This window comes from Primulina eburnea, chromosome 8 (assembly GCF_022965805.1).
Source record: "Primulina eburnea isolate SZY01 chromosome 8, ASM2296580v1, whole genome shotgun sequence".
Classification (NCBI taxonomy): domain Eukaryota; kingdom Viridiplantae; phylum Streptophyta; class Magnoliopsida; order Lamiales; family Gesneriaceae; genus Primulina; species Primulina eburnea.
Genome location: NC_133108.1, coordinates 1,653,055 through 1,680,803, shown reverse-complemented (window position 1 = coordinate 1,680,803; position 27,749 = coordinate 1,653,055). Strand labels below are relative to the sequence as shown.

The 27,749-nt window shown below is 35.1% G+C and overlaps 5 protein-coding genes and 1 pseudogene across 7 annotated transcripts; 4 read left to right on the top strand and 2 right to left on the bottom strand.

The window, feature by feature from the left end:
* Positions 1–206: 206 nt before the first annotated feature.
* LOC140838284 (lipid phosphate phosphatase 2-like) lies at positions 207–4,914 on the top strand. 2 transcript variants are annotated; one of them, XM_073204461.1, is made up of 9 exons: positions 207–436; positions 1,408–1,634; positions 1,743–1,830; positions 1,992–2,101; positions 2,211–2,301; positions 2,472–2,660; positions 2,802–2,861; positions 2,993–3,120; positions 4,789–4,914. In XM_073204461.1, exons 1-8 carry the CDS (start codon positions 316–318, stop codon positions 3,103–3,105), a joined length of 999 nt encoding a protein of 332 aa, XP_073060562.1. In that variant the 5' UTR covers positions 207–315; the 3' UTR covers positions 3,106–3,120; positions 4,789–4,914. The 2 variants fall into 2 exon arrangements, with proteins under 2 accessions (XP_073060562.1, XP_073060561.1); XM_073204460.1 differs by lacking the exon at positions 4,789–4,914 and having other exon boundaries at positions 208–436; positions 2,993–3,385.
* A 4,207-nt stretch (positions 4,915–9,121) lies between these two features.
* LOC140838281 (zinc finger CCCH domain-containing protein 14-like) lies at positions 9,122–11,593 on the top strand. The gene is made up of 2 exons (XM_073204455.1): positions 9,122–9,777; positions 10,351–11,593. Exons 1-2 carry the CDS (start codon positions 9,127–9,129, stop codon positions 10,657–10,659), a joined length of 960 nt encoding a protein of 319 aa, XP_073060556.1. The 5' UTR covers positions 9,122–9,126; the 3' UTR covers positions 10,660–11,593.
* On the bottom strand, positions 11,262–14,000 carry LOC140838282 (uncharacterized). Of its 2 annotated transcripts, XM_073204456.1 has the most exons (5): positions 13,753–13,996; positions 12,740–12,858; positions 12,150–12,207; positions 11,948–12,025; positions 11,262–11,614 (listed from the first exon to the last, which is right to left on the bottom strand). In XM_073204456.1, exons 1-5 carry the CDS (start codon positions 13,940–13,942, stop codon positions 11,421–11,423), a joined length of 639 nt encoding a protein of 212 aa, XP_073060557.1. In that variant the 5' UTR covers positions 13,943–13,996; the 3' UTR covers positions 11,262–11,420. The 2 variants fall into 2 exon arrangements, with proteins under 2 accessions (XP_073060557.1, XP_073060558.1); XM_073204457.1 differs by lacking the exon at positions 11,948–12,025 and having other exon boundaries at positions 13,753–14,000.
* Positions 14,001–15,342: 1,342 nt separating this feature from the next.
* Positions 15,343–15,861, top strand: LOC140837902 (uncharacterized). Its single transcript, XM_073203980.1, has one exon. It carries the CDS (start codon positions 15,343–15,345, stop codon positions 15,859–15,861), a length of 519 nt encoding a protein of 172 aa, XP_073060081.1.
* An 879-nt stretch (positions 15,862–16,740) lies between these two features.
* On the top strand, positions 16,741–21,596 carry LOC140838278 (uncharacterized). The gene is made up of 7 exons (XM_073204454.1): positions 16,741–17,121; positions 17,606–17,731; positions 18,393–18,590; positions 19,508–19,604; positions 20,366–20,469; positions 20,709–20,760; positions 21,119–21,596. The coding sequence occupies exons 1-7, from the start codon at positions 16,904–16,906 to the stop codon at positions 21,344–21,346; spliced, it is 1,023 nt and encodes a 340-aa protein (XP_073060555.1). The 5' UTR covers positions 16,741–16,903; the 3' UTR covers positions 21,347–21,596.
* On the bottom strand, positions 21,263–27,496 carry LOC140838279 (uncharacterized; annotated as a pseudogene).
* Positions 27,497–27,749: the final 253 nt, after the last annotated feature.

The following is a 27,749-nucleotide window of genomic DNA, read 5'->3' as shown; positions in this document are numbered from 1 at the left end:
ACGTACAAGTTTTCGAAAAAAGAATTAGTTCAAGTTCCAAGTTTTGCTCTATGTAATTTGATGATTGAAAATTTGTGGGCTCTTGCTCTTATGATATCGTCCGTGAACCTCCACCAGAAAAAAAAAAATTGATGATAAAAAAAGTAAAGAAAAATATAGATGTTTCACTATAATTAATTAATTAATTAATTTAAACCTTAAATAATTTTTTGGTAGTGAGAAACAAAGTGTTTTTACTTTAGGAAACTTCCTAATATTCCCTACTTTTACGCGCAAAATCATGGCTCTACTTCTGGAAATTTTCTAAATGTACCGATGCATTCCAAACTTGATCATTCTCGTACTTCCGAATGTGTAAGATCAACAGTTGCAGTGCACAAGCTTTTCCATTATCTATCTTTGTTTCAAGGATTTAAGATGTTTTCGTCGGTCCCAGGTCTGTACGTATCATCAATTTTACGTTTTTATCCATTTTCTAATTCTTTGCGTGCGATATTTTGTGGAACTGGAGTTTTTCGTTCCTTGTGGGATTGATGGTGTTGGTTTGGGTAATGAAATTTGATTGGTGTTTGTTTTTTTATGGAGTAATGGTCATCTAAGGTTTAGTTTGCTATGGCTATTCTTGCTAGTTTCAGTAGTTTGTCTTGAAAGTTTTATAGACTATTTCACTGTTCTTTTTCCGCGACTAATTTGAATTCATGTTCTTAGCCTGAAATTAAAGAATATCCGTTGTGGTCAATTTTAGATTGTCCTAATCAGTGGCTTGAAACTTCTGCACACACTGGTGATTGGTTTTCATAGCGCCATCCCCTTTTTGTTACAATTCACGAACTCTCTGGTATGAGAGTCATAAGATATTAGATAAAATCAAAAAATTCTGTGGCATTTAGATGTGAAGGCGATTTCAGCCAATAATTTATTATAAATAAGTTTTTTAGACTTTGGATGTTAAATAAGTAAAAGAAAAAATCTGTAAGAAGTTCGGTCGTTTATTACCCCCAGTTTCCTAATTTAAGCATAAATTGTGAAGCATTAAGTGCCAAAAAACTTCAATGTGCTTTACTGAGGAGATGCCTGGAGTATGTAAACTTCCTTTCCTGGTTATAGTGAGTTATATCTCCACTGATGTCAGTTCATGTCAAGTTTCCCTTTTGATGTTCTGTGGAGCTTGAATAAGAACAAGCTCCATGATCTGAAATTTGCAGCGTGTAGAAATGGCCTTCATCTTTAACAAAATATGGCCTTTAGGCTGCAATCTGATGGTTATCAAGCTCAGTCAGAATTTTCATTTTCGATAATGATAATTGGCTGATCTTGTTGCTTTGGGTTCTGATTTCTGAACTATTATCTTAAAATATGAAGCCACCTACTTGTTCTCTTGAGTGCATCTTCATTTATTTTCTAAAGGGTTAAATGAGGGACGCGACACCCAGCTTGGAACACAGACTCTCCAGTCTCATGGAATCGACGTAGCAAAGACTCACATGCACGACTGGCTGATACTAATACTGCTCGGGGTGATTTTGATTGTTCTAAAATTGATAAATCCTTTCTATCGGTTTGTTGGGGAAGATATGATGTCTGATCTCAGGTATCCATTGAAGAGCAATACTGTGCCGACATGGACTGTGCCTGTACGTTAAATATTTCTCCTAGATTACTCAAGTAACTCAAACTTAACCACTTCTAGACCAGATCGATACGTCAGGCTTTGTATGTTGATTTTCTTATGTATTCCCTAGATATATTCTATCCTGTTGCCGATTGTGGTGTTTCTGTTCTTCTATTTTCGTCAAAGAGACGTGTACGATCTTCATCATGCCACTCTAGGTATAGTGATGCTAGATCTTATTGCATATTACCATCTATATTGTTTTTTTTTAAAAAAAATTACACTCATTTATCTTTTATAACTAAACTCTTAGATCTATGTTCAGGACTGCTGGATTTTAGGTTGGCCACTTATTAATATCTGTGTTGTGTTTGTTCAGGCCTTCTATTTTCCATCCTCATAACGGCGGTCCTTACTGATGCTATAAAAAATGCGGTTGGACGCCCACGGCCTGACTTTTTCTGGCGATGTTTTCCAGATGGAAAGGATGTAGGTGGTATTAAGTCTTGATTCTTGAACACTTCTCCTTATATAGAATTTTAAATTTTGATTAATGTACACTTTTCTCTGCCTAAAGTAACATTCAGAACTTTTTCAGGCTTATGATCGATGGGGAAATGTCGTTTGCCATGGTGATGAACGTGTTATAAGGGAAGGGCATAAGAGTTTCCCCAGTGGGCATACTTCTAGTAAGCAGGATAATCTCTCAGATGCTTTTACATGTGTTTTGAGACGAGAAACTTTTGCTAGTTCTAGATTTTTTTCACTAATCGGAGTCTTTTGTCTAAGATTTTTAACTGTTTATTCTAACACGTGGGTTATAAAATCGATTTTATGGGACTTTGAATTGATCTTTTAGGGTCTTTTTCTGGGCTGGGATTCTTATCCCTGTATTTATCTGGGAAGATAAAGGTGTTTGATAGAAGCGGTCGCATTTCAAAACTCTGTCTGGTTCTTCTGCCTCTATTCGTTGCATCTCTAGTAGGCATTTCTCGTGTGGATGACTATTGGCATCACTGGCAAGATGTGTTTGCAGGAGGTCTACTAGGTTTGTCTGTTATATTCTGCTGTATCGAATCCCAAAATCAATTACATATTATCCGCACACGAAATCATGGATCCGCCCCTGCCCCAGATAATATACATCAACTTTGAGCTTCATGGCTTTAACAGAAATTTTCGGCTGCAGGTTTCGTAGTGACCATATTTTGTTATCTACAGTTCTTCCCCCCTCCATATCATGTCAATGGTATCTTCTCCTTTTCTAGAGCTCGTTTGTTCTTTTAGGACACTGTTTTATAAAATTAATGCATAAGTCGCATGAAAACTAATTCAGTATCTATGATGCAGACCTTTTCTCATTCCTTGAATCGCTTGCAGGTTGGAAGACACATACACCTGTTCAAGCGCGAAAGGATTTGCCAGCAAATGCAAACACTGAGAAGCCCTCTGGGACGGAGACTGAAATCGACACTGAATCTGGAAGAAGATAGTTCATCGAATATTTGGTAAGTGTTGGAACAGATATGAGTATTCGTATATAAGTGCATGTCCTCGTCCACTCTCTATGTTTTTCGCTGGAAAATGGGATTTCCAATTTATTGGAAGCAATATCGCAGCAGCCTTCCAAAAACAATACATCGAACCTTACAAGTTTCCAAGAATATTATGTATGCTTAATCAAATTGAAAATGGAAATATAAAAGCTGAACGAATATATGATATAAAAAAGGTAAAAACTTTTCCGAGACGGTCTTACGAGTCGTATTTTGTGAGACAGATATCTTATTTAGGTCATCCATGAAAATGTATTATTTTTTATGCTAATGCTGTGCTTGGTAGGCATGATTACGTGTGATTCACTAATTTTTTCCAGCCTAATCCCCTGCTTGGTTCAAATTTAATTAAACCAACTCAATCTCTTGTGCAAGGGACAAAGTGGGACAAGGCAGGTTAATTTTAACCCATGTTCAATGACTTTATTATTAGTCCTCATCTCTATCACACGCCACTTTCCTATAATACCCTTTCACAAACGACGTCAAAATCAAAACATCATAGTACTGGTCCAGCTGAAGAACGACAGCTGTTTAGCGACGGTTTGTAAAAAACCGTCGCAAATAGCGACGGTTTTTTTTAAACCGTCGCTAAATGTCAAATTTTTTAGTAACTAAAATAGTTCAAAACAAGATCGCCGACGGTTTATCAAAAACCGTCGCTAATAGCGACGGTTTTTAAAATCCGTCGCTAATTTTCCCTTCGCGAAGGAGAAGGACAATTTCGTCTTTTCATCCAAAAATTCAAAATTATCCTACACTTAAAAATCTTACCAAACATAATATTATTTTACACCATATATTACAATCCTACCAAAATCATTTTCTTTATCATTTACGTACTAATCATTAGTTTATCTTATCCTTCCAACCAAACGCAGCCTAAGAGTATTATTTTTTATTGTTAATATCCGTAGGGTTGACCCATCTCACAGTTAAAGATTCGTGAGACCGTCTCACAAGAGACCTATTATATAAAAAATTTGTATAACGTCAGACGGAGAAATATAATGTCTTTTTTTTTTTTTGAAGTAGAAATTTAATTTCAAGTATATACATCAATTCGGATCATAGCCAATATTGAGGACCTAACATTTTATTATGTGGTTTGATTTAAAACGTTTGACCAGACATTGCAGGCCACGTGATGTCTTATCTAACATTTTAAAAATGTTTTTAAAATTTTTAATAAGTTAGCAAAGCATATACGTAACGTATTAATTAGCCTATTTGCTACAAGTGAATATGGGCCACGCATTGGTTTTCGAACTTTAATTTGGCAGAATATAATTTTGAAGCGTGTCCTCTTTTGCATTATTTATTACATATTAATGTATGATATTTTATACGAACAATTACTCAGTTAATCACTTTATATATTTATAAAAGCGCATCTCTAATAATGACTGTTTAATTTCATATTTGTTAATTTCGCTCCATTTTTTTTATTTTTGAGAAAATTAATTTCTTTACAAAATTGGAATAAATATTTATTTGAAAAAAAATTATAAATTCAATTAAATGTAATTTTTTTGAGATCAGCATTTGATATTATTTTTCTTCATTGATTCACATTTAACTTCCTCGAAAGCTAATAGCTATTGCCTATTGAACGCGAAGCTTCCCCAGATTTCAACGTCCCACGATTATAGCTGATGGTACGACCTCTGACTTATGGTGGGCGACAATCGCACTGGTGGAAGGACAACTCTAGTATAAAAATTTGTGTGATAAGATTTTACGAGAGTAATTTGCGAGACTGATCTTTTATTTGAGTCATTCATGAAAAAATTTATTTGTTATCCTAAGAGTATTAATTTTTATTGTGAATATCGGTAGGGTTGACTAATCTCACAGATAAAGATTCATGAAACCGTCTTTAGTTGCATCTAAGGATGAGTATCGGTTAATTTGTTTACCAACCGAACCGGGTAAACCAAATTTTTTAGGATAACTGAACCAAATTTCTAACTTAAAATAGAATTAATCGAACTAAAAAAAATAGGTAATTTTGATTGGTAATTGATTTTTTTTAAAAAAAAAATCAATAAATAAATTGAAATGTGAGATTTTTATCATACTAAAATACCCCCGGCCCCCTACCCTAGTACGTAATGTTGCGCCTTCTCCAGTATAAATAGCTGCAAACTTCACCTATGGATATCAAAACACAATATTAAAATTCATATAGCTATGGAAATAGTCTCATTCGATGGAATGAAACAACGAAGAAGAAGGGGATACAATCGATTATCACCATCGAAACGAAGCTTGAAGATCGTGCGACTCGGATCGAAGCGCTCGTGGAAGATCAGAATCGCCCCAAAACTGCGCCTGATCAAGCTCGTTTCCCCGTTCAAATTATGGCTGAGACTGAAGAACGCCTACGTGAACATGATGCTGAGATTGGCCGACAGTTCCAACACGTCGAATTCTGGGAACGTGTTCGGCGAGAAGAGAATCCCCAAAGCTCGCGACGTCCCCGTGCGTTATTCGAGAAGTGAGTTCGAGAACAGGCTGATCCTTGAAATTTATAAATCTATGGTGTCTTCCCTTGAATTGCATGGGGTACCATAATTAATTATAAGTGACCTGCACATGACTTTTCCTTCATTTTCATTAACGGAAGCTCTCGTTCGTCACAAAAATATATATATTTTTTAAACTATAAATCGAGTCGATGTGTCTAACATGTTTATCTATGATAGATCAACGGTTAGTATGTATTTATGTTAATTTAAGTGTGAATTCTTCATAATTTCACTTGGATATGTAAATATGTACCAAATTAATATCTCAAGAGAAAATAATCCCAAACATAAACGAGTACATGGAGTTTCTATGTGTAAATGATTTCCATAATAAGTTCCAGCTCAATTAAAATAAATAACATAATCAACTAAATTTATTATAAAAACAATATTCAACTAAAAAGGTTTTAATCAATGTGTTAATTTTATCTTACAAAAAAAGTAAGAAAATGTGGCTTTTGAGTTTCTGCTTTCAATTTTGTTTTTATTTTAATTTTATCATTGTAGCAAATATTCCAAATATTAAACAATCTAACTCATAGTTTTAAAATATTTTTAAGTTATTATATGAAGTAATTCAAATATTTAAATCCAATCTCATATATATTCTTTAAAATTATTTTGTTCACAATCATCATGGATCAATTTTATGTGATAATCTCTTACCTTACTTGACATATAAAAAATTATTATTATTTATATTAAAATCATTAAATTTTCATTGTAAAAATGAATAGGATCAAGTTTCATGAATAAAAATAATATGTTCGAAGTAAAAAGTCCATATGCTGATGTAAACGAATAAACATAGAAATTAAATAAAGTATATCGTAAGTATAAAAAATACATAAATCTTTGTCATCTAAACAGTCAAAATCACACATATAATTTTTTTTGGTATTTCTTCCGAAGAATTTATCAGTGCGTGTAGTCTAGATTGATGAGAATCCGATTTAATTAATTTTAAACCGACTTTATCCAGTTGTGTTGCGATCATGATCAATTGATGAGCTAAAATATTATTTTTAATAACTAAATCTGGAGTATGTCACTTGTGAGACGGTCACACGAATATTTATCTTTGAGATGAGTCAACTCTATCGATATTCACCATAAAAGTAATATTTTTAGTATAAAAAGTAATGTTTTTCATGAATGACCCAAAAAAAGAGATTCGTCTCACAAAATAGACTCGTGATATCGTCTCACACAAGTTTTTGCCATAAATCTGTATAAAAAACAAAATTTTTTTATTGTATATAAATAATTAATTATCGTTTATGGGGTTTAATGTGTCGAACAAAGTTTATTTAAACATGAATGAGTCTCATGTGAGACGGGTCAACCCTACTCATATTCACAATAAAAAGTAATACTCTAGTATGAAAAGTAATATTTTTTTCATGGATGGCCCAAATAAAATATATGTCTCACAAATACGACCCGTGAGACCGTCACAAGTTTTTGCCTTTAAACATTGGCCACGTACGATAGCTACAAGTGCCTCACAGGTTTCGCTAGAACTTACTTCATATTCGCCAATCCTTTTGCAAAAATTTTAGAACTTTGTACGGAATGTACACTGTTAATATTAAATATGATTTTACTTATCATAAAAAAATTTTGTGTCTTCTATATTACCAGAGTATTTTTCAAAACCATGAAATTACATACTTAAGTTTTTTACTTATTTGTAAAAACAAATTTGTTATGTCAATTACTTGTGATCTATCTAATATCAAGATTACATGTCCGTCAACATTCATGATTATATCTCCGTCTCAAAAATATAAGTTGGATTTTATTCCAAATTAAGGCAGATCGCAAAATTTGTGAATGCCAGTAATCGATTCCATATTGAATCAAACTTCTATCGATATTCGGTGTTCAAACCTCTCCAATAAAAGAAAAATATCAAAGAATTAAGTAATTCATCATATAAGACTAATATTTTGGTAGAACTTTGTTGTTACAATGGTTGAAATATAATATAAAAAGGGTAGGGCTTCATCATGTTCTTTTTGTCGACCCAAACTAAATCCGGTACGACAAAGTTGGGTCGATATATATTATATTAACTAACATGAGATGACAAGTTACTCATGCCTTCTATAATGTAAATCTATTACACAATAAACCCATCGAATCCTTGTTAATTCGATCTAAATTCAACTTTTTTAACACATGAAATTAATCCAATCTAGCCCCTACTATATGGTCAATCAATCTAGTTACACTTGATATAACATGTAGAATAAATGTATGGTAGAATTAATTTGAAAAGTTTATGAATATAACAATTGAATTAGTTAGATTTGTGGCAAAGAAGCGACAATAGTAAGTGTAGTTGATATGATTAAAGGGTTGGGGTTTTGCTTGAGATGCTTAAGAAATCATTATTTGTTAACTAACAATATTATACCAACCTCTTGTTTGACAACGCCTCCTTCACCTACCCATACGTGCATGCAACGTTAATTTGCAGCAACCCCATCCCACATTAGTCGTTGCCTAGCTTTTTAATGCATGCATTATAAAGAAATATTCAATTTATCGTGTTACTATTTGTTCTCGTTGATTAGATAAGTTTGAATTGTCATACAAAAATCAAATCATGAATCAAACGTCGGTATAATAAGTAATTACAATACGACATTTATATTCTTTCGGCGTCATACACTACAAGAAAATACAAATCAACAACATCCATACGACAACGGTTTTTATTAAACCGTTGTCTTTTTTCTTTTAACAACGGTTTTAACAAAAACCGTTGTCGTAGCATAAAAACCCGCTTATAGACAACGGTTTTTTTAAAAACCGTTGTCTTTTATGTGTCTACTACAACGGTTTTAAAAACCGTTGTCTTTGATCTGTCTACGACAACGGTTTTTAAAAACCGTTGTCTTTGATGTGTCTACGACAACAGTTTTTAAAAATCGTTGTCTATGAGCGTTTTTTTCGGGATACAACAACGGTTTTTAAAAACTGTTGTCTAAGAGCTTTTTTTTGGGCTACAACAACAGTTTTAACAACCGTTGTATATGAGAGGTTTTTTTTAGGCTACAACAACGGTTTTAAAAACCAAATAAACCAATTTAAAATATTAAAAGATTTTAGGATTTAAAATTCTAGTCTGGACATAATCATATTTCTGACTCTACCACTGTTTGTCACGAGACAAGCTTGTGGTTCCTATGCCGAGCTATTTTTGATGAAATGCTTCTACTCAAAGCAATTATATTTTGTTCTCACTATGATGATCACGTTCCTGATGCAAACGGTTTAACGGTTGTGATTGTTCGGAGCGTTATCATATACCCTGATGCATCTGATAATTTCTTTCAAATGCTTACTATATATATACTCCCGCCTTTCCATGATTTCCCTCTCAAAGTGGGGTTTTACCAACAGAATTGTTGTAGACATGCAGAAGAAGAGTTGTGGATACGATGCTTTCGCCGCCGACGACGAAAAGTCATCCGCGGCCTCCTCAGGTGGTGCGGCGCCGATGCATTTCTCGAGGTCGAATCCGTTTGTTTTGCCTTTGTCGCCGCCCTGCCTGAACTCCAATGCGTCCTATTCCGCGCTATTTCAGAACTGCTCTCCTAATTCTACTTCCGAAACTGCCTCTTTCGACAGCGACGACATTTTTGATAGGCGATGCTTCAGTTCCGGCAGCAGTCTCGAGTACCAGCAGCTTTACAATCGTTACACACTCTGCGTTGCTCAGATTCATGATTCCCTAGCTGAGGCTGACGCACTCCGTCTGGAAAATGATGCTCTCCGCCTCTCCAACGCCGATCTCACCAACCGTGTAGCTGTGCTCTTCTCTTGCGATCGATTTCTCTGTGACTTCAACCGCCTCAATATCGCTTCTCCCTCCGCAGCTCCGCGTGCTTCTCACATTGCCTCTCCACAAGCTCATTCTGAACATAATTGTGTGGAGCGGAAGAATACAGAAAGAGTGACTCTTCCAAAGAGCATTTCTGTGCGTTCTAGTGGTTATCTGAAGATAAATCGCCCCAGCACGGAGACAACTCGCCAAAAAGCAGCGACTCAATCTATTCCAGAACTGGTGAGTCTGCTCCATCTCTAATTTTCAGTGAATTCCTTCGATATTAACTGCTTTTTGGTCGCCTAATTCTCTCTCTCTCTCTCTCTCTGTTTTTTAGGAAACTTCTCAATTTTCCGGCAATATCGGCCGTTATCCATTCTAATATATAATTTCCGCACCAAAAATTATATCTGATAATGCAATCTGATGTTCATTATCACGTAATAATTTCTCACCTTGATCAATATGTAGCTGTATCTTGAACAACAAGCTCAGATAATAGTTGATTCCTATAGTAGAGTTGAAATCATTCTTTATTCGTCGTACTTTGACGTAAAAGTTTGTAATTTAATATTTAAATTATTTTGTAAATCTTGAAAAAGGAAAATGATGTAGTTGTAAATAAGTGCGAATGGTTTCACTACATTATTAGTAAAAGATTTACATGTCGAAGACATCATGACATTGTATTCTTTTTCAATAGTCTGAAGTACTGCCGACAGATTTTCAACTAATAATCTTTTGTGGGTTTAATTATGCTGCACATGATTTTTATCTCATGTCTTATATAACCATGGTGTTTCTCTGGAGCAGCAAAGAGTGTATGTACCATTGTCAAAAAAGGAAGAAGAATCACTGGAATTCGAAGTGTACGACCAAGGAATGTCCAAAACCGAGCTGTGTAACAAGTGGCAGGAGACTGGCGCCTGTCCGTACGGGGAGAACTGCCAATTCGCCCACGGAATCAACGAGTTGAGGCCAGTGATCAGGCATCCACGATACAAAACTGAGGTTTGCCGAATGGTGCTCACAGGCGACATCTGCCCGTATGGTCACCGTTGCCACTTCCGCCACTCTCTTACCGAGCAGGAGCGCCTGATGGCAGCAACTACACCACGGTGATCAATGATAGTAAGGCGATCGAATTTTTGGTGTCTTTGCGTACTTCTGTTGTTCATGTTATCGTTATTTTCTTGGTTGAAATTTTTGACACCAATCAATACTTTTACGCGTGGTAGATATGCACAATAAGGAGACAACAAAATCCATTATTTGTTAATAATAGTGATATTTACTGTTGATACACGTAGAACTCCGTCTTAATCATTGATAATAAAAGTAAAACTTAGAAAACAATTTTTAATAACAGTATTCACGAACACGTTTTTTCAAGAGAAATATATTATAATTTACTTAATTTTTGTTGTACCACGTTTGACTTTTATGGCTGCCCCTTTAGTTTGTGACGTATACACATTGAAGGATAAATAGATTTCAAAATTTTTAGTTTGAGCATCCCTCTTCTTGATACATATAAAATCACCGTCACTCGCTCCATTTTCTGGATCAGCCACTTTATACGTTCTCTCACGCAGTTCATATCCAATAACTTATATTCCCAAGTTTTGGGGTTCGAGTCACTTGTGTACATGCCGTTGAAAAGAAAGGAACTAATTCGATAGGGTATTTACTCTTGGAATCATCAATTAGCTAATCAAAGTAAATAAACATAACAAAGCTTCTTTCACAACAACCAGTTTTCCATGTTACAATGAAATATTTCTACGGCAGATAATGTTTTGTAGTTAAATCACGTGAGTTCAACGGGACTTTAAAGTCAATAAAGGGGATGCTTTCGAGTGAAGCGACTGTACCCTCGTTGATCATAGTGGCAAAAGTAACACAGGGCAAGGAATGAACTCGACCAACAAGTTTGCATCTATATGCTTGGAATGGATGGGCTCCATGCTCATAACAACAAGATCCATGTTCATCTCATCAGCAACCTCTCCAAGAATAGCTGTTGGCTTGTTTCCTTCCCCAAGTCGCTCCAACAGCTTGAATTCTTTGTAGCCACCTGTGCATAAAGTATAAATAACAATCAAGAACAGGCTCCAAAAATGTAGTTTTTTATAGCTGCAAGGGAAATAGCTCGAGCATCTGTTTTCGTGATGTCTGTCTTAAAATTCACTTTATGCAACAATGCGCTTCCCAGCATAGTTCGTACAAAATCGTGAGTGCAAGACGATCAGAATAACAGTAAAATTGGCAGCCGCAGATTTCATATTAACGACCACGAGCATCAAAGAAATAATTACTGTCGAAAATCCATTAGTGATCATGAGTTCAATCATACAGAACAATTTTAGGACATATATTTCTAGATAAAATTATTCGTGCACAAACCCACCTTCAGATAAATGCCATCTAATGCTGGCCAGCTGAGTATCGTGTTCTGAGAGCGATTCCTTCTCCTTTTCATCAATAACTGCAAAGTACATAGAGCTCTAGATTTGTAGAATCTTAGTGTATAATGGCAAGTTTTACTCCTCTAACTCAGGCTTCGACGAAATTAGAATATAAAAAATATGGAGGAAGAATGAAGTTTATACCTATGACTGTAATCTCAGCCCCATATTTCTTTGCCAAAGCAGCAGTGGTAGCTGCGGCCTATCAAACAATAATGAAATAAGAATGCAAAATCTGAAAGAAAAATAAATTGAAAATCCATTACTAACTTTGTAAATAGCTAATAGTATCATGATTTGTAGTCCGCAACATAGAGCCTTTTAACAATCAAAGTTTTCCAGCTGGGAACCAAAAAACATAGTGGTGAACAGGTAAATTTTGAGGCATTTATCCGTTGTCAATGGTAAATGATTTCTGGTTGTTAAATAAACTAGAAAAACATCAAACTGAGTAAGAAAGACTAAGGTAGTCATCTCAATAGGATGCATGAAACATGTTACAGTGTATAACTAATGGCATCTGCAGGGCAAATAAACAGCCGATAGAATACTCATTTTATTTGTTAAAAAGCAACAAGTGATGTTTTCCAATTCCAACTGAATCCAAGAAATGCATCTAAGAAATAGAGTCATAGCACCTCACTAGCATAAAGGGGAGTAAAAACCCCAGGCACTATAACAGTAAATGTGTTAAAACCCCTGCTAGCTTGTGAAACATGAACAAATAAAAAAACCTGCTTTGTACCCTCAGAGAGGTAAGGGTTACGATCTATAACAGGCAGGAGCAACTGCTTGAACTCGGTAAAGGTATTTGCTTCAAGACTGGCTTCAGATTCCTCTGGTTTCGACTTTACTGAAAGAGAACATCAAATTTTAGTCGAGTGTGGTCGGACTTTACACATCAACGAAGCAAGATAATTATTGAATCAGATATGGTCGCATTGAAATCCCTGAACAGCAACACAATAACATGGAAGAGATCACACGTCAGACTTTGTGAAACAACTACAAAACTTTTTTTTCCCAGCGGACTCTCCTGTAACTTAGGAAGGAACTATGATCCATGCTTTAGCTATTACTTATCCAAGTCTTGTTATTCCGTTAGCCAACGGTTATTCAATGTTTTTATTTATATGGCATTACTGCATACTCGGCATACTTGAACCACTCTTAACATTCCTAATTTGTTGAAGTCAAATTAAGTTCTAAACTTACCCTGTTATGGCTAATCAAACAACTCGTGTGCTTTCACGAACTACACAATATGCTCAATATTTATTATTCGTTAAAAAAAGAAGAGTAAAGCGGCAATTAATCAGAGAAATCGAGCTGCAACTTTGCATACTTGGAGTAATAACAAAGCGCAGTCATCAATTTGCAAAACACGAGCAACCACAAAAGTTATTCTACATATAAGAGTGACTAATGCTGCATCAAGAAACTCAAACAATCAACAATTTAACAGAAAACTAAAGGTGGCTAATTTACAATACGATAATAAACCGGAGACTCCTTCGCCATTCAATTACTGAGCGGACCAAGATAGATGCTGGGCTGGTCCGCGATCAACCAAGTTAAAAACTTCCAGTTTTAATTTACGTGTTTTTAAAAGAATTCAACTCGAGAATTTATTAATCTCCACCCTCGGTCCCCATGACACTCGTGCTCCAACTACTGGCTTAGCCTACCATTAAGTAAGATCAATCACAGATTGAACATAATCCCATCAATTGAGAAAACCACCTACCTTTGACTGAGGCCCTCAAAAACTTGGGAGAAAGTGAAATATTAATATTACGGGGTTTAAGCTTCCTCGAAAAAGCAGAAGACAGAACTATTGGAAGTAAATAAGTGGGCTGAATGAAAAAGGAAGTAGAATTGAAGAGGGTTTCGGTGGTTTCAAAATGAAGTGGAAGTGGTGAGTGCGAGACGGCCATTGATTCGAGAACTTCCGAGTACAGTAGCTAAGCTATTACCTTGATGGTGGGTCGGAAAGCGTAATGAATTGAGATTAAATAACACAAATGACCCTTAATTCTACGAAATTACGAATAAAGGACCTATGTCTTAATAATTTCATTTAGTTCAAGGTAGATTTGAAATATATCCATCGTAAAACATTTTACATGTTTTATTTGAAATTTATTGTTTCCATCAAAATTTTCACTAAATCAGATCTATTAAAATCTAAATTTAACATTTTCTGCTATTTTTAATAAATAAATAGTTACATGGGTCAAATGTAGATAGATCAAATACCATAAGTTTGGATGATGTTGGAGAGAATATTTCCAATATGAAATCGAAGTAACTCTTGTAATTATTGTACAGCAGACCATGTAACATGGTCAACCATGTTTATATTATAATAATAAGTAATATTTAAAAAATAATTTTTTTTTCATGATCTAAAATAAGATATTTGTCTCACAAAATTGACTGACCAAACCATTTCACAAAAGATTTTATGATCATTGCATGTATTCTACATCTTTTTTAAAAACTTATTTACAATTATCATAGAATAATGAATATTTATCTATAGCAAAAGGAAGGCCTCGTCGTACAAATGAATAGCCTCAACGTAAGGCTAACATGGTTAAAGGTATTAAACTCAAGTAAGACTAACATCTATACTATGTCTAATATATATCATAAAGAGAGAGTATTTTATAGAATATAAAAGATGGAATACCTTAAGATAACTATGTTGATATGATCATTTCAAGATTGCAATTACTATCCTGATTTTTAATTAATTTAATTAACATTTATTTGATTAACTTATTCTAAAAAATAAAACTGCTTACAAAAATAAAGACATTTTATTTTTCTAATTAATTAAATATTTTTTTTTTGATAAAATGTTGAATAACTCAAAAAAATTAATAAAAAGATAAAAGAAACAAGATCCGCATAAACTTTTAAGAGTAGGTCTTTTGTGAGATGGTCTCACGGATCTTTATCTGTGAGACGGGTCAGCTCTACTGTTATTCATAATAAAAATAATACTCTTAGCATAAAAAAATAATAGTTTTTCATGGATGACCCAAGTAAGATATATGTCTCATAAAATACGACTCATGACAAGTTTTTGTCAACTTTTAATTAGATTAATACTTGATAAAGTTAAAATTTATCATCAAAGGTATTATTATCTTTCTCTTTTCCTTATGTTGTTGATGGGAGACAAGTTGTGTTGCTCGTTTCATCGGATACGCTCGTTTGGCTGACGCGGACTCCACACCTGTCCCCTCCATTTTGTCCTCTATGCAAAAATCCACCTTTCATTCGAGACCGTTGAACATCTTTTCATTTTCCTCGACCTTTGTTTGAAATGGGCTGTACTCTGTCCGCCCAAGGGGCCAAGACTTCCGCCATGGGCACGACCAAGGTTATTTTCCCCGGCGGAGAAATCCAGTGTTTATACGAGCCCGTGAAAGCGGCGGAACTCATGCTCCAGGTACCCAACTTTTTCCTTGTTAGCACGGCATCACTTCATACAGGAAAGAGGATTTCGGCGCTGAAAGCCGATGAAGAACTGGAAATGAACGAAGTTTACGTGCTTTTTCCAATGAAGCGGCTGAACTCGGCGGTGACGGCAGCTGACATGGGGCCGCTGTTCTTGGCGTCGAATGCCAACGCCGCGGGTGGAATGCCGGAGTTTGGTGAGGATGTGAAGACTGTGAGGGATGATGAGAATTGTCCGGCGGCGAATAAAGTGAATTTGGATGATATGGAAGGCTTTGATCAGTTGAGATACAGATTGTCCAGGTGCCGGTCCCGGAAGCCTTCGCTGGAGACTATCGTCGAAGAGACGGTCAACTTGAGATTCATGTTTATGATTGAAAATTGATGGTCAAATTTAATTTCTTCCTCCCACTCATGGAATTGTGTAATATATAGACTGATTGATTTGATTTAATAATAATTGTAATATGAAGAGTAATATATTTTTATGAATCAAATCGCATCGTCTCCAATAAATTTTTGTGAATTTTGCATTTTTACCACATCAACAAAACACATATATGTGTTATCCAAATATATTTTGTTTAATAATATAACATTAATATATAATTTGAAAAATAAATTAAAAGAAACATTGCTTATAATATGTGCCACAATGTATTTATCAACGTATTAAGGATACTCTTTTGCCTTATAGTTGCAATTATTATACATAGGTTACTTAGTTTATTTACATCAAGGAGGAGTGAAAACTGAAAATAAGATGAATATTATACAAATATTTGCATTACAACTCTAGCTTATAAAAAATATAAAAATATATATGAATTGAATGTTATCCAGTTTTATGTAAATTCAAGGCCAATTTGAACCCATTAATTCAATTATGGGACTGTAATTTAATTTAGACAAAAAAATTGTCTGAGACGGTCTCACGAGTTGTATTTTATGAGACAGCTATCTAATTTGGGTCATCCATGAAAAAATATTATTTTTTATGCTAAGATTAATACTTTTTATTGTGAATATCGGTAAGATTGACTCGTCTCACTACTAAATATTCGTGAGAACGTTCTCACAAGAGACCTACTCTTCAATTTATTTATGTTTTAAATTTAATGAAAGCTTATTAACACTAGCCAGAAGAATCTTATAAATATTGTAGATGAATGAATATTTTAGGTAAATTCAAAATAATTTATAATATATGTGATATTAAATTTGAGACGTGTGGGAGAGTGATTATGTTAGCATGTTCCATTGTGGATTGGTGTCCTATGGAGCATCACATCCAAAATCCAAAGCAATTTACTTTGGTTCTTAATATGTAATAAAAAAAACAATAGTACTCTATTTGCGGAAGGACAAAACTAGAACAAGTGTTCCAATCTCCCAAAATTCTACCTCCTGCTAGGGTTTATTTTGCGATGGCCGGAATCAGGTTTCAGCCGGAGGACTCGGATGCATCGCAGATCTCGCGCCATCTGGCAGCTATCGATCTGATATCTGACGACGACCGTTCTGTTGCAGCGGACTCCTGGTCTATCAAGAGCGACTATGGTAGCACTCTTGACGACGAGCAGCGTCACGTGGATGCCGCCGAGGCCCTCTCTGCCGCTTCTTTCAGAGCCTCCTCTGACTACAAGTCATATCTCATACCCACAGTTTTGTTACGTAGAGTTGATTTATGCTTGATAAGTAGCGGGAGAAATACAGAAACCTGACACAAATAAGTTAGGCCTAAATTATGTTTATATGTTTACTGGCTCATCAGTCTATTTTGTCATTTGTATGGTTTTTTCGGGGAAAAAATTGCTTAGAAATACTCCCGGTCTTCTATGAAGACTTTGATATAGTTGCTGGTATCCTTTCGAAACGAGTCGCCTCCTTGGGGGATTTATTCTACGAACGTACTCATAGATCGATTATGATTTCCCATGATGAGACAATGCTAAGTGGATTTGGTGCATGGTAAAGTAGAAACTGTTAGTATGTAGTAAACAGAGGGGTTCCTAGACTAGCTGGTGGTAAATTTACTTAATGCTGCTGTAATTTCATATTAGGATGTCTTTTTGTAGTGTTGATCTTCAGTTATGGGATTGAAAAATTTTCAATCTTGTGATGACCAGTTCGGACAAAGATGAATCAGATCCAGACTCAGTTCCTTCGATGCTGGGCTTTCAAAGTTATTGGGATGCCACATATGCAGATGAATTGGTGAATTTTCGGGAACATGGCCATACTGGTGAAGTTTGGTAAATATGGACCTGATATCTGCATGTTTTGTTGTCTTATGTTTGTCGTTGAGCATGTTCAACTTGATTGCCTCTGATTTCTGTTTATCTCATGGAAGAGGATAAGAGTGATTATTTTTGGGAGTTTGTGCTGATAAGTCATCCATTAAACTTGGACATGTGCTTGAAAAATACTTCAAAGCACTGAGCTTTGTACTGAGAATAAGGTGATGTGGATGGATTCCCGCATTCAAACTCACCTTGACTGTTTATTTTGACTTCAGGCAACATAATGATCACTTAGAAGCTCCAGAGTGATGTCTCAGCCTTCCCTTTGTGTTTTCATTTAGAAGGTTCTGGAAGAAATGATGGGACCTTCAACCTTGTCATTGTTAAAAAAATCATGCTATCTCTTTTTGGTTATCTGTTCACTTTATTATGTGATGATGTCATGCAGTTCCATTGCGTCTACCGATTGATTCTGAAATGTTTCCGCCAAGTTTTCCTGTTGTTAATTTAGGACCCCTTGAATCTTAAAATTATCTTAGATCGTAAGAGGAAGCACTAAATTAAAATACTGAAGAGGGGATAGAATTCAAATGATGTTGAGCTTTTTTCTCGTCTCCTCATATTTTCTCTGCATTCTCCTAAACAATATTCTGCAACACCTCTTGTTCTGTAGGTTTGGAGCTGATGTAATGGAAAAAGTTGCTTCCTGGACTAAAAACTTATGTCTTGAACTGTCTCAACGTCACTTGCAAAATCATAACAATACAAATCATTTGACTCCTGGGCAGTCTGAAAAGGACTTACCTAACTGGAGTGTGCTGGATGTTGGAACTGGCAATGGCTTGCTTCTCCAGGAGCTTGCTAAGCAGGGGTATGGATAAATGTCAACAATTAACCATTCTGTGTACTTTTATATATGACTCGAATTGCCATATTTGAATTTTTTAAAGAAATTTACCACTTCTTTTGGGCATGTTCTTTTGTAAGTATTTGCAGAATATGATAATACTGGTCCTTGTTTTTGCTGTCATTGCATTATTATTAAGGCATTGAACTCGAGAAAGCTGTTACAATTTTTAATTTAAAAACTGAAAAGCTTCTGTGACTCTGAGACCGGATTGGTAGAGATAATTATATCTTCCTGGCGGGGTGTTTAGCATATCTACACTCAATTATATCCTGGTGATGTCAGTATTTATTTTTGTCAGTTTATTTTCAATTTCGGGGACCATTGAATGTTGTTTAGTGGTGCATTAGACTCAATTTCTGTATCAGACATCGTTTTTTTTAGTATGAAATTATTAGTATTGAATAGATTTCAGGAATGTAGGAGGAGTTGTATTAGTTTACCACTGAGCAACAGTAATTCACAAGGTTCTTAGATGATATTTTATATAAATATAACTTTAAAATTCCACGTGATAGAATCCATGGTGGTTCAACTTTACACTACATCTAGCCGAGTTTGCTTGTAATGCCTTTAAATATCCGCGCATTGTATCCTTGCTCGCGTCACTCTTAAGAAGCTCTGTTGTCTTCCAAGGAATGATAAATGTTTTGCTTTAATCTGAAGTTGAATTCTTGCAACACGGTTTTCCTGCAGCTGGCAAACATTGCGATTATCCTTTAATCTGCACTATGTTTGATTAACGTAAAGAGGGTGAGATTTTGAATATACTGAAAATTTAAGCTAAATATCTCGGACTATTGCAGTTGCTGTCCTTTTCAGTTGGAATTTCGAATCTGAAATATTTTAAATGGCTGATAGTAGTTCTTTTTTGCATTTAGGTTCACTGATCTCACTGGAACTGATTACAGTGAAGGAGCTATTGACCTTGCTCGAAGCCTTGCTGATCGTGATGGATTCACTAATATCAAATTTCTGGTACTGTCTTATGTAAATGCAACATATTTCTTTTATTGTGGAGGCGCTTGTGATGTTGATGATATGCAATGAAGTTAATTTGTTCTTTGTGAATCTAACAGGTTTTATCTTTGAAACGAGTAAACTTTTGGGAAAGTGGTCTTGATGAACAGCGATTTAATGTTGCAATGCTTAAGACTCCTATCATTTCGTTATGGAGAAAAGTTGACTGCGATTTTGTTACTAGAAAGGCAGTGATTACTGTTTACATACTGGCCTGTTCAACAGAGCATAGTTTTGTTTCTACTTTTTACTTGGGGACTGGGGTACCCTGTCTGAGTCCGCTCTGCATGCCATAGAGTATGTTATGTATGAAACTTTTAAAGCCTATCTGTTATTCAAAAGATAACATATACTTCTCTATCCCCATGTGGACCTTAGGAAAAGGATTGTTCATATTTGATTGCACAAAACCGATAATCATTGACTCCTATTACTAATGGTTCAAATTTCTGTTGTTAATTTGTGTATCTGGAAATTGAATTTTCATACAGTTCCTTCATTCTGGTTGGCCAATACCTATTCCGGTTTCTTCCATAAATTAAAGATATACTGAAACAGTTGTGCACATATTTAGATTGTAGGCTTTGCCTCCTTTTCCTTGGTATTACTGCAGCATGTACACCCATTATTGTCTTAACTTTTTTCGCGATTGGAGTAATGTACACGTTTTTTTAGTGTGTAATTCTAACATGAATTGTTACCCTTAATTTGATGATCAGGTTGATGATGTCCTTGAAACCAAACTGGATCGGAAGTTTCAGCTTGTTACCGACAAGGGGACACTGGATGCCATTGGATTGCATCCTGATGGTCATATTAAAAGGTGACGTACTGTTTTTTTGTTCTTGGTACTGTATTTTACTTTATTTATGATTGATTAAGAAGTTACATGCTTGACAGCTTTCTCTTAACCAGTTGTTAAAATCTTTGAGTTAACAAATTTAAGTTTCACTTACCTTGGGCTAAAGGTCTAGAACTCAAGAATATAAGTGGTGTAAGCCCATAGAGATGTCCATCATTATCAGCTGACTGACAATAAGATTATCAATATCTCAATATCAGGATGTTGTATTGGGACGCCATTTTGGGAATTGTGACTGCTGGTGGATTGTTGGTGAGCGGCTCTCTTTCATTGTTCTTTTTTCAATTTCTCTTTTCCATTTATGGAGCAACAAATGTTTTGAATGATTCTTAATGTTACACCATGGGATCTTTTGAGTTTTTAACTTTTTGTGTGGTTTTAAGCTCGTATATTCTTCCAGTCTTGTTTATTTAAATTGTCCACGGAGGGTTGTAATTTGTCTATGAAATGTGCAAATCTCTTTTCATAGTGACACTGCTCCATGTTTCTGTTGTACCCTATTGACATATTTTAGGATTTCAAACAATCAGCCCATGATGTAATGGTGCTAAATACGAATCATACGATAGGTTGATTTTTTCGATCCCATTTTCTTATTGGCATGTTTTAGGTTATCACATCTTGCAACAGTACAAAAGACGAACTGATACAAGAGGTGGAGGCTTTCAATCAAAGGAAGAGCTGTGCCTCTCAGGAACCAAACACTACTGCAGACCAAAACACAGGTAAAGATCCTCCTCCTTTCCAATACGTGGACCACATTCGCTCATATCCAACATTTACCTTTGGAGGGTCGGTTGGATCACGTGTTGCAACAGTGGCATTTCTAAGGAACTAACTTTATGGGCAAAAAAATGTTTCTTTTAACATGGACGCCCCCACCTCGTGTCTGTAACAGTATTTGTTAATGTGGAAATCTTTCAAGTAGTTACTCTGCTGAATGATAACCCTACTTTGGGATTTGATGGTCTTCTGGTAATTGAAGTATGCACTGCCTAGGTGTAGAATAGATGGTGATGTAGGAATCGTTGTTCTTGTGTATATTCAAACTTTTCTGGAACCCATATCTAAGAAATGCTTGATCTTTATTTGCTTGCTTTTGACTAGGTTCATACCACGGTTGTATTCTCCTTAATTTTACGTAGTTATTATTTGTGTGTGTTTTTTTTTTCTTCAAATTTCTTTGTTTTTCGATGGTACTGATTTCATTTATGCCACAATTCAATTAAATAAACGTTCGAATTTTCTCTCGCAGATAAAAAATAGAGGAATAATATCAGATTGTAGTAAAATTCGAGTCTGTCCTGAAACTTCACTATAATATCGATAAAAATTAGCAAGGTGCAATAGCATGCCTGTACATCTATTTGCAATCCACTCGGAAGAAGAATGTGCTCATGATTTTGAACTGAGTGCATGCAGATGTAGGTTTTTGTTTAGATATGGAATTTTTTTTTTCTTCTAATTTTTAGAACACCACTTGAAAAAGAAACATTTGAAATTTCCAAGTTGCATATGAAAGAAACATTTGGTATGCAAGTTGCGTTGATGTTGTTTGATCGAGCTTTTATAAATGCGAAGCCCCAACAAAATAAGAAATTTATAAACCCAAGACACATTTATGTTTCCTTCATCTTTGGAAAGGGAAAAACATATTATTTAAATTCCAATCTCAACCCAAATGACACAAGTAATTTATCTCAATATTCGTTAGTCAAGGAAGGTAACAATGCACAGGTCACGCACGACGCAACAAATTTTGCTTTACCAAAAGGAAACAATGCGCATAATTCCATCCTTTCTATTTAATAATACTTTGCTCCATTCTCTCTTTCAAAACACGTGAATCGGCATCAATTCTTTTGTTTGATGTATCTGCCCCACCGAAAAAAAAAAACCAAAACAAATATATTTATCTGCTCAATTTTTCTCTACACATAATGCATGTCATATAATTTTTGCAGATGAAGAGAACAAATAATATAATTGAGCATTAAATCAAATTAGTTTCGCTTGGTAAATGGATAATTTATAAAATTTAATTATGTAGAGGGTTTTCTCTCTTCCAATACTTTCTACTGATTAGTTACATAAAATCTAAAAATTTCTAAGATTTGATATTAGTTGGTAAATTTCGCAATGATAAAATAGAATACCACTGGAACGAATTTGTAATCTAAGACCAAGAATGGGAAGGACAAATCATGAGCAAGTCAAGGGGATGAGAGAAAATACTAGTGGAATGGATGCTAACCAATTCCAATCCTATTTAGGAACACTTTCGGGCTCTTCTCAAGAAGTGGTGTTGATAAAGGCTTTGTGAAGGAGATTGCCAAGAAAACAAGCTATCTTCTTGCTGCTTTTGCTCAGAATGAGAAATCACAGTTGCTTTTGCTACGAGCTATTGAAGAATTCAGCAAGAAGCCAAACCCACATGCAGTGAAGGAAGTGACCCTTGTTTTGAAAGTCTGCACGATGTCAGACATCTTGGAGGAAGAAACGTAATGCAGTGGTATGATGAAGGAATCTCCGGAAGACCGGAAGCAACAAGGACTGTGTTGTATGGAAGAATGCTAAACCTTTCATTGATTGGCTCCAAAACGTCGATTCAGAAAGCGAGGAAGAATAAAATGTTTGTTTCTTTTATCAAGTAAGCGTCATCGTTGGTGAACCTTGACACATTTGGTTTATGTCTCTACCTATAATTCTGTGGACTGTCATTTTTTTCCATGTACTTTTTCCACATCCTGTGTTGTATTTGTACCATTTTTCACAATCTTAATATGAATAATTGTTTATGTCAGGCGAGTTTTGATTAGAGTAGCACATAACAATGTAATTTGTTAGCAAGGCACATTAGTTATGCATCTTTTTCTTGAGAATTTCTTCCCTCTTCAACCAGACATTTGACCATAGCTATTCGACGATGCTCCTTGGGATTAAATCGTGCCTCTGAAGTAGTTTCATTTATACATCTATGGCTCATGCAACCACACTGTATGAGGCGACTATGGAACGTTAATAAGATGCGACTCTGGTTGTATTCTAGGTAACTCATTCTCTTCCTCGGAATCTGCCGCTGGGAGTATTGGGGGGCCCTAGCACGAGTAGGAAAAAAAGTCACTTTGCCATGTCTGAAATCTAGAATGAATGGCGTGCAATTTAACTCTACGAAAAAATGTAGCACTTCCCATACTAAATGACAATGATAATAAGAGTTCCATTTCCAATTTGTGTTCATTTACATGTCCCAAATTTCTACTATATTTGTGATAAAAACATAACCAATAGAAAATCTGAGGACCACAAGGAAAACAGATTGGACAACAGTGACAAGCCTATATCGTATAAAATATTACTTCAAGTGATCAAGAAATAACTGGGATATTATGCATAGAGATCCCAACTAGCTAGTTTGGAGTTGAAACTTGTGTGATTGAGGTGAAAAATGATTTCACTGGCAGTATCGCCTCCTTAGAGGATTATCGAAGTTGAATCTATTAAATTTCTAACAAGAAAAAATTGTGATCCCTGTATAATGAATGATACGACAGGTAACAGCCTATATTATGGCAGGTGGTTCATCCAATTCAACATAGACAATTATTATAGAGGTAGTAAGCCAATCATTATCACATGAAAAGATGTACATACACACAAACAGCCACCCACCCACACACATGTGTATGTATATAGATAGTAACCCAATAATAATCATTGGTAAAAATATGAAATTTAATTCTATTATTTGTCATATAAAATATACTATTTAAACACTTTGAGCAATTTAAGTACCTGTCTTCGTCGCGGCCTCTGTATTGCGGTAAATGCTTTCACCATGATATAAATGGGTAACAAAATTCCAATTGTTCGCAACATGAACAACTGCAGTGGGAAAGTCTGCAGACTCATTCTCAGAATGCTAAATTTCAAGAAAAACATTAGGATATGTAATCTCACCATGAACAGAGAAATTGAGTATTCGCCAGCACCATATAGGATAAATGGTAGTGTATGCCGTAAAACCAGAAGAACCATGAACTGAAAATAAGAAGAAAAAATGAAAAAAAAAAAATTGAAAGTGAACTTTAGAGTATTAGACCGAAATTTTATGCAGTGGTGTAAATACTTAAAATGTTGGAATATGATCTGTAACTTAATGAAGATATCGTTCAGGCATGAATATGATAACTTATAAGGACAAGTGTAAACCATGTTTGAAACAAGTCAATATATGAAGGTTTAATAACTATAATCCTAATGCAACTCTTAAAGTTTGGATATCAAAATGAAGATAACCCGGCTAACAGGAAGTGTCTACAATGTTCAGTTGAGCATTAATAGGTTGATGTTAAAGCTTGTATGATCTTGACTCTCACTGTTTCTGAATCTTAAAAGTATGGAGTTTTTAGCGATGAACGACCCTTGCAGATCACACAGACAAATACATACACATAGATCACGTCAAACTGGAAGGAAAGATGAACAAGAGAATAATACAATCACAGTGATTATACGACAGCATAACAGGCTCCGAGAAGTGTGAACTGTATATTCGTCAAAGTTTGGATCAATGAAACTCCCGTTGGTAGAAACCATTGACATGAACTGAGGAGCACGCAGATCCCCTCTTGATATCTCCCAGTTTCCCCTGAGAGCTTATTTCATCACTTGTCGATATTTGTAATCAGTTAAAGAAAAAAAGAAACTAACTGATTAGAAGGTACATATAGATTAATATAATGCAAGTATTATGTGTATCAAGACTGGTTTGTTCCAAATTTAGGGATGGAAAAAGGGACCTGAAGTTCACTGAGATGCCACCATAATTGAATAGAGGAGGTGGTGCTGTATAGTCTGGCTTGAATTGCTACAATCTCACACAAGTTTTGAAGAATTATGATACACAAAATTCAAAAGGGTATTTGTAGATTTATTCTTATTACAGATCTAGTAAATGTGTTCATAGGTTCACATTTATATTGCACTAATATAGATGTATTACACACACACACACACAAACACACACAAAACAGATATGCAACAACTATGTATGATATATACGATGGATATGCAAAAAATATCCAAGGTAAAACATTCGACTGCCTAATTACATTACAATGTTAATATTACTTGGTTATTCACCTCCTGTTCTGTGGAAAGAAACGAAGGGACTAAAATTTCTGGTTCATCAAGAAAGATTTGCAATCTCTAGACCAGTTCACATTATCATAATAATTGGAAATTTGTTGTACAAAACACATGGCAAAGATTCAGTTTTCATATGGGACAATCGAACAATTAGTTCAGAATTCATCTGCATTGTTATGTGATCCATGCCCCAAAATGTGTCAATAGGCTTACCTGATGGCAAATCTCGCAGATAGTATCGCCTTTCTCATTGCACCACCTTTGCACACACTTAGGGTGAGCATACTGTAAACGGAGAAGACACCACATAGACATGTTTTTAACATTAGATAAAGTGTTAAGTAAACACAACACACTTCAGCTGTTCAGCAATAAGTTAACATAATATATCATGCTGCAATCATAGTTTAGAAGATCCGAACTCTAACCTTCAAGCTTCCACGACATGAACATGGAGTATCCATGTTTGAATCCTCGTCTTCATCATGGCAAATCCTACACTCTTCAGATTTCGTTGTGGAAGATCCTACACTCGCATCCATTATATTGATAGAAAAACTGGCTTTCTTGTTTTCAATGGTGGATTCAGAGGGCAACAAATTTTCACTCAGTATGGCAGCTTCAAGCGTGGATTCAGTAAGCAATCTATCCACAGTAATACAAAGTGATCGCCCATTTTTTAAACTATATAATCCCTTGATTCAAATGTTTTCACAGAAGTGTATACATACAAAGGAGTCTAACTTGTGCGCCAAATAGCAATTTTTTTCAAACAGTTCAAGTTGTCCTGCATCGCAACATAAGCATTCAAACATTAAAGGAATGAACGATGGAGTAATGTTTTGTAAAACGGTGGTTAAATAAATAGCCGTGGCATATGGAAATCAAGAAACAGAGAAGTGGGGCTCTCTACGGAGTAGAAAAATTCCCATTACATTATTCCGTGTGAATTTAAGGAACAAAAAGGGTCACTCCATGAAACAGGAAATATCCAGCATGTGTGTGAAACTAAAGCAATAATTAAAGAAGCAAATTTATGTAAAAAAGAAATTAGTACAATAATTTCTACAGGCAAAAGGGGAAGTGCAGTCTACATCAAATAACGTGGCCGCCAAAATGAAACAAAAATTCTCGATTTTTCAAAGAGAAGGAATGGAAGGATACCCAATACACTATATTATGAAAAAAAATAAAAATAACATAAAAAGTTGGATGAGTAAAACGAATGGAAAAGAACAATAATTATCATTTCAAGAACATCAAAAGTCAGAGATTCATTACTGAATGACAGATATTTTCAGCTTGGAAATTATTAAGAAACAGCTTTCAAAAATGAAACAATGGCGCGGCTTAAAGATTAAACAAGAAGCCAGAGAACTTTGCAATGTTAAAAGCATATATAGAACACATACAATAAGAAAAGCGCAGCAAAAAGACAGCTCTTTTGAACCCACAATAAAGCCACTACTTTCTCAATGTTCAATCAAACAATATGAAGAAAGGAGAGAATAAAAACAAGAATATTTGAAGGGAAGCTTACAAGAAACGTGTGGGGAATTTCTGCAGCAAAAGGAACCTATTCAAGAAAACTATCACAATTTCATCATTCCTTTCTTGAACTATTAATTATTTGCCAACTTTCTTGTACAGGATCTGTTTTTGTTTTTTTAATTGAGAAATGGTGTTACCGTTTTCAAGATTTCACGGCAGGATTTCACGTTTCGACTCAATCCCATTTATAACATCAAATCCACAGATCATATATATAGAAACTACTCCTTTCTCTCTCACGCACATACAGACAAAAAAGGTGCGTCAGCTTTTTACTCGACACTAACAAGTGGAAAAGACGGAGTGAGCAACAACGCCTGAGGAAAGCAAAGTAGTGCGCGATCATTTCAGTCACCAATTTCCCGGTTTTGCCATCAAGAAAGTGCAACAATTTAGTCCATTTTTACATAAAACGTAACAGTGCAAGTGATTGTTTTTTGGAGTGAATTAAAATTCTTCTTTAAAAATCAATAAAAACCGAGTAAGTGCTATATCTTCCGTAATATAGCACCATATTCATGTATTCTAAAGAACATCAC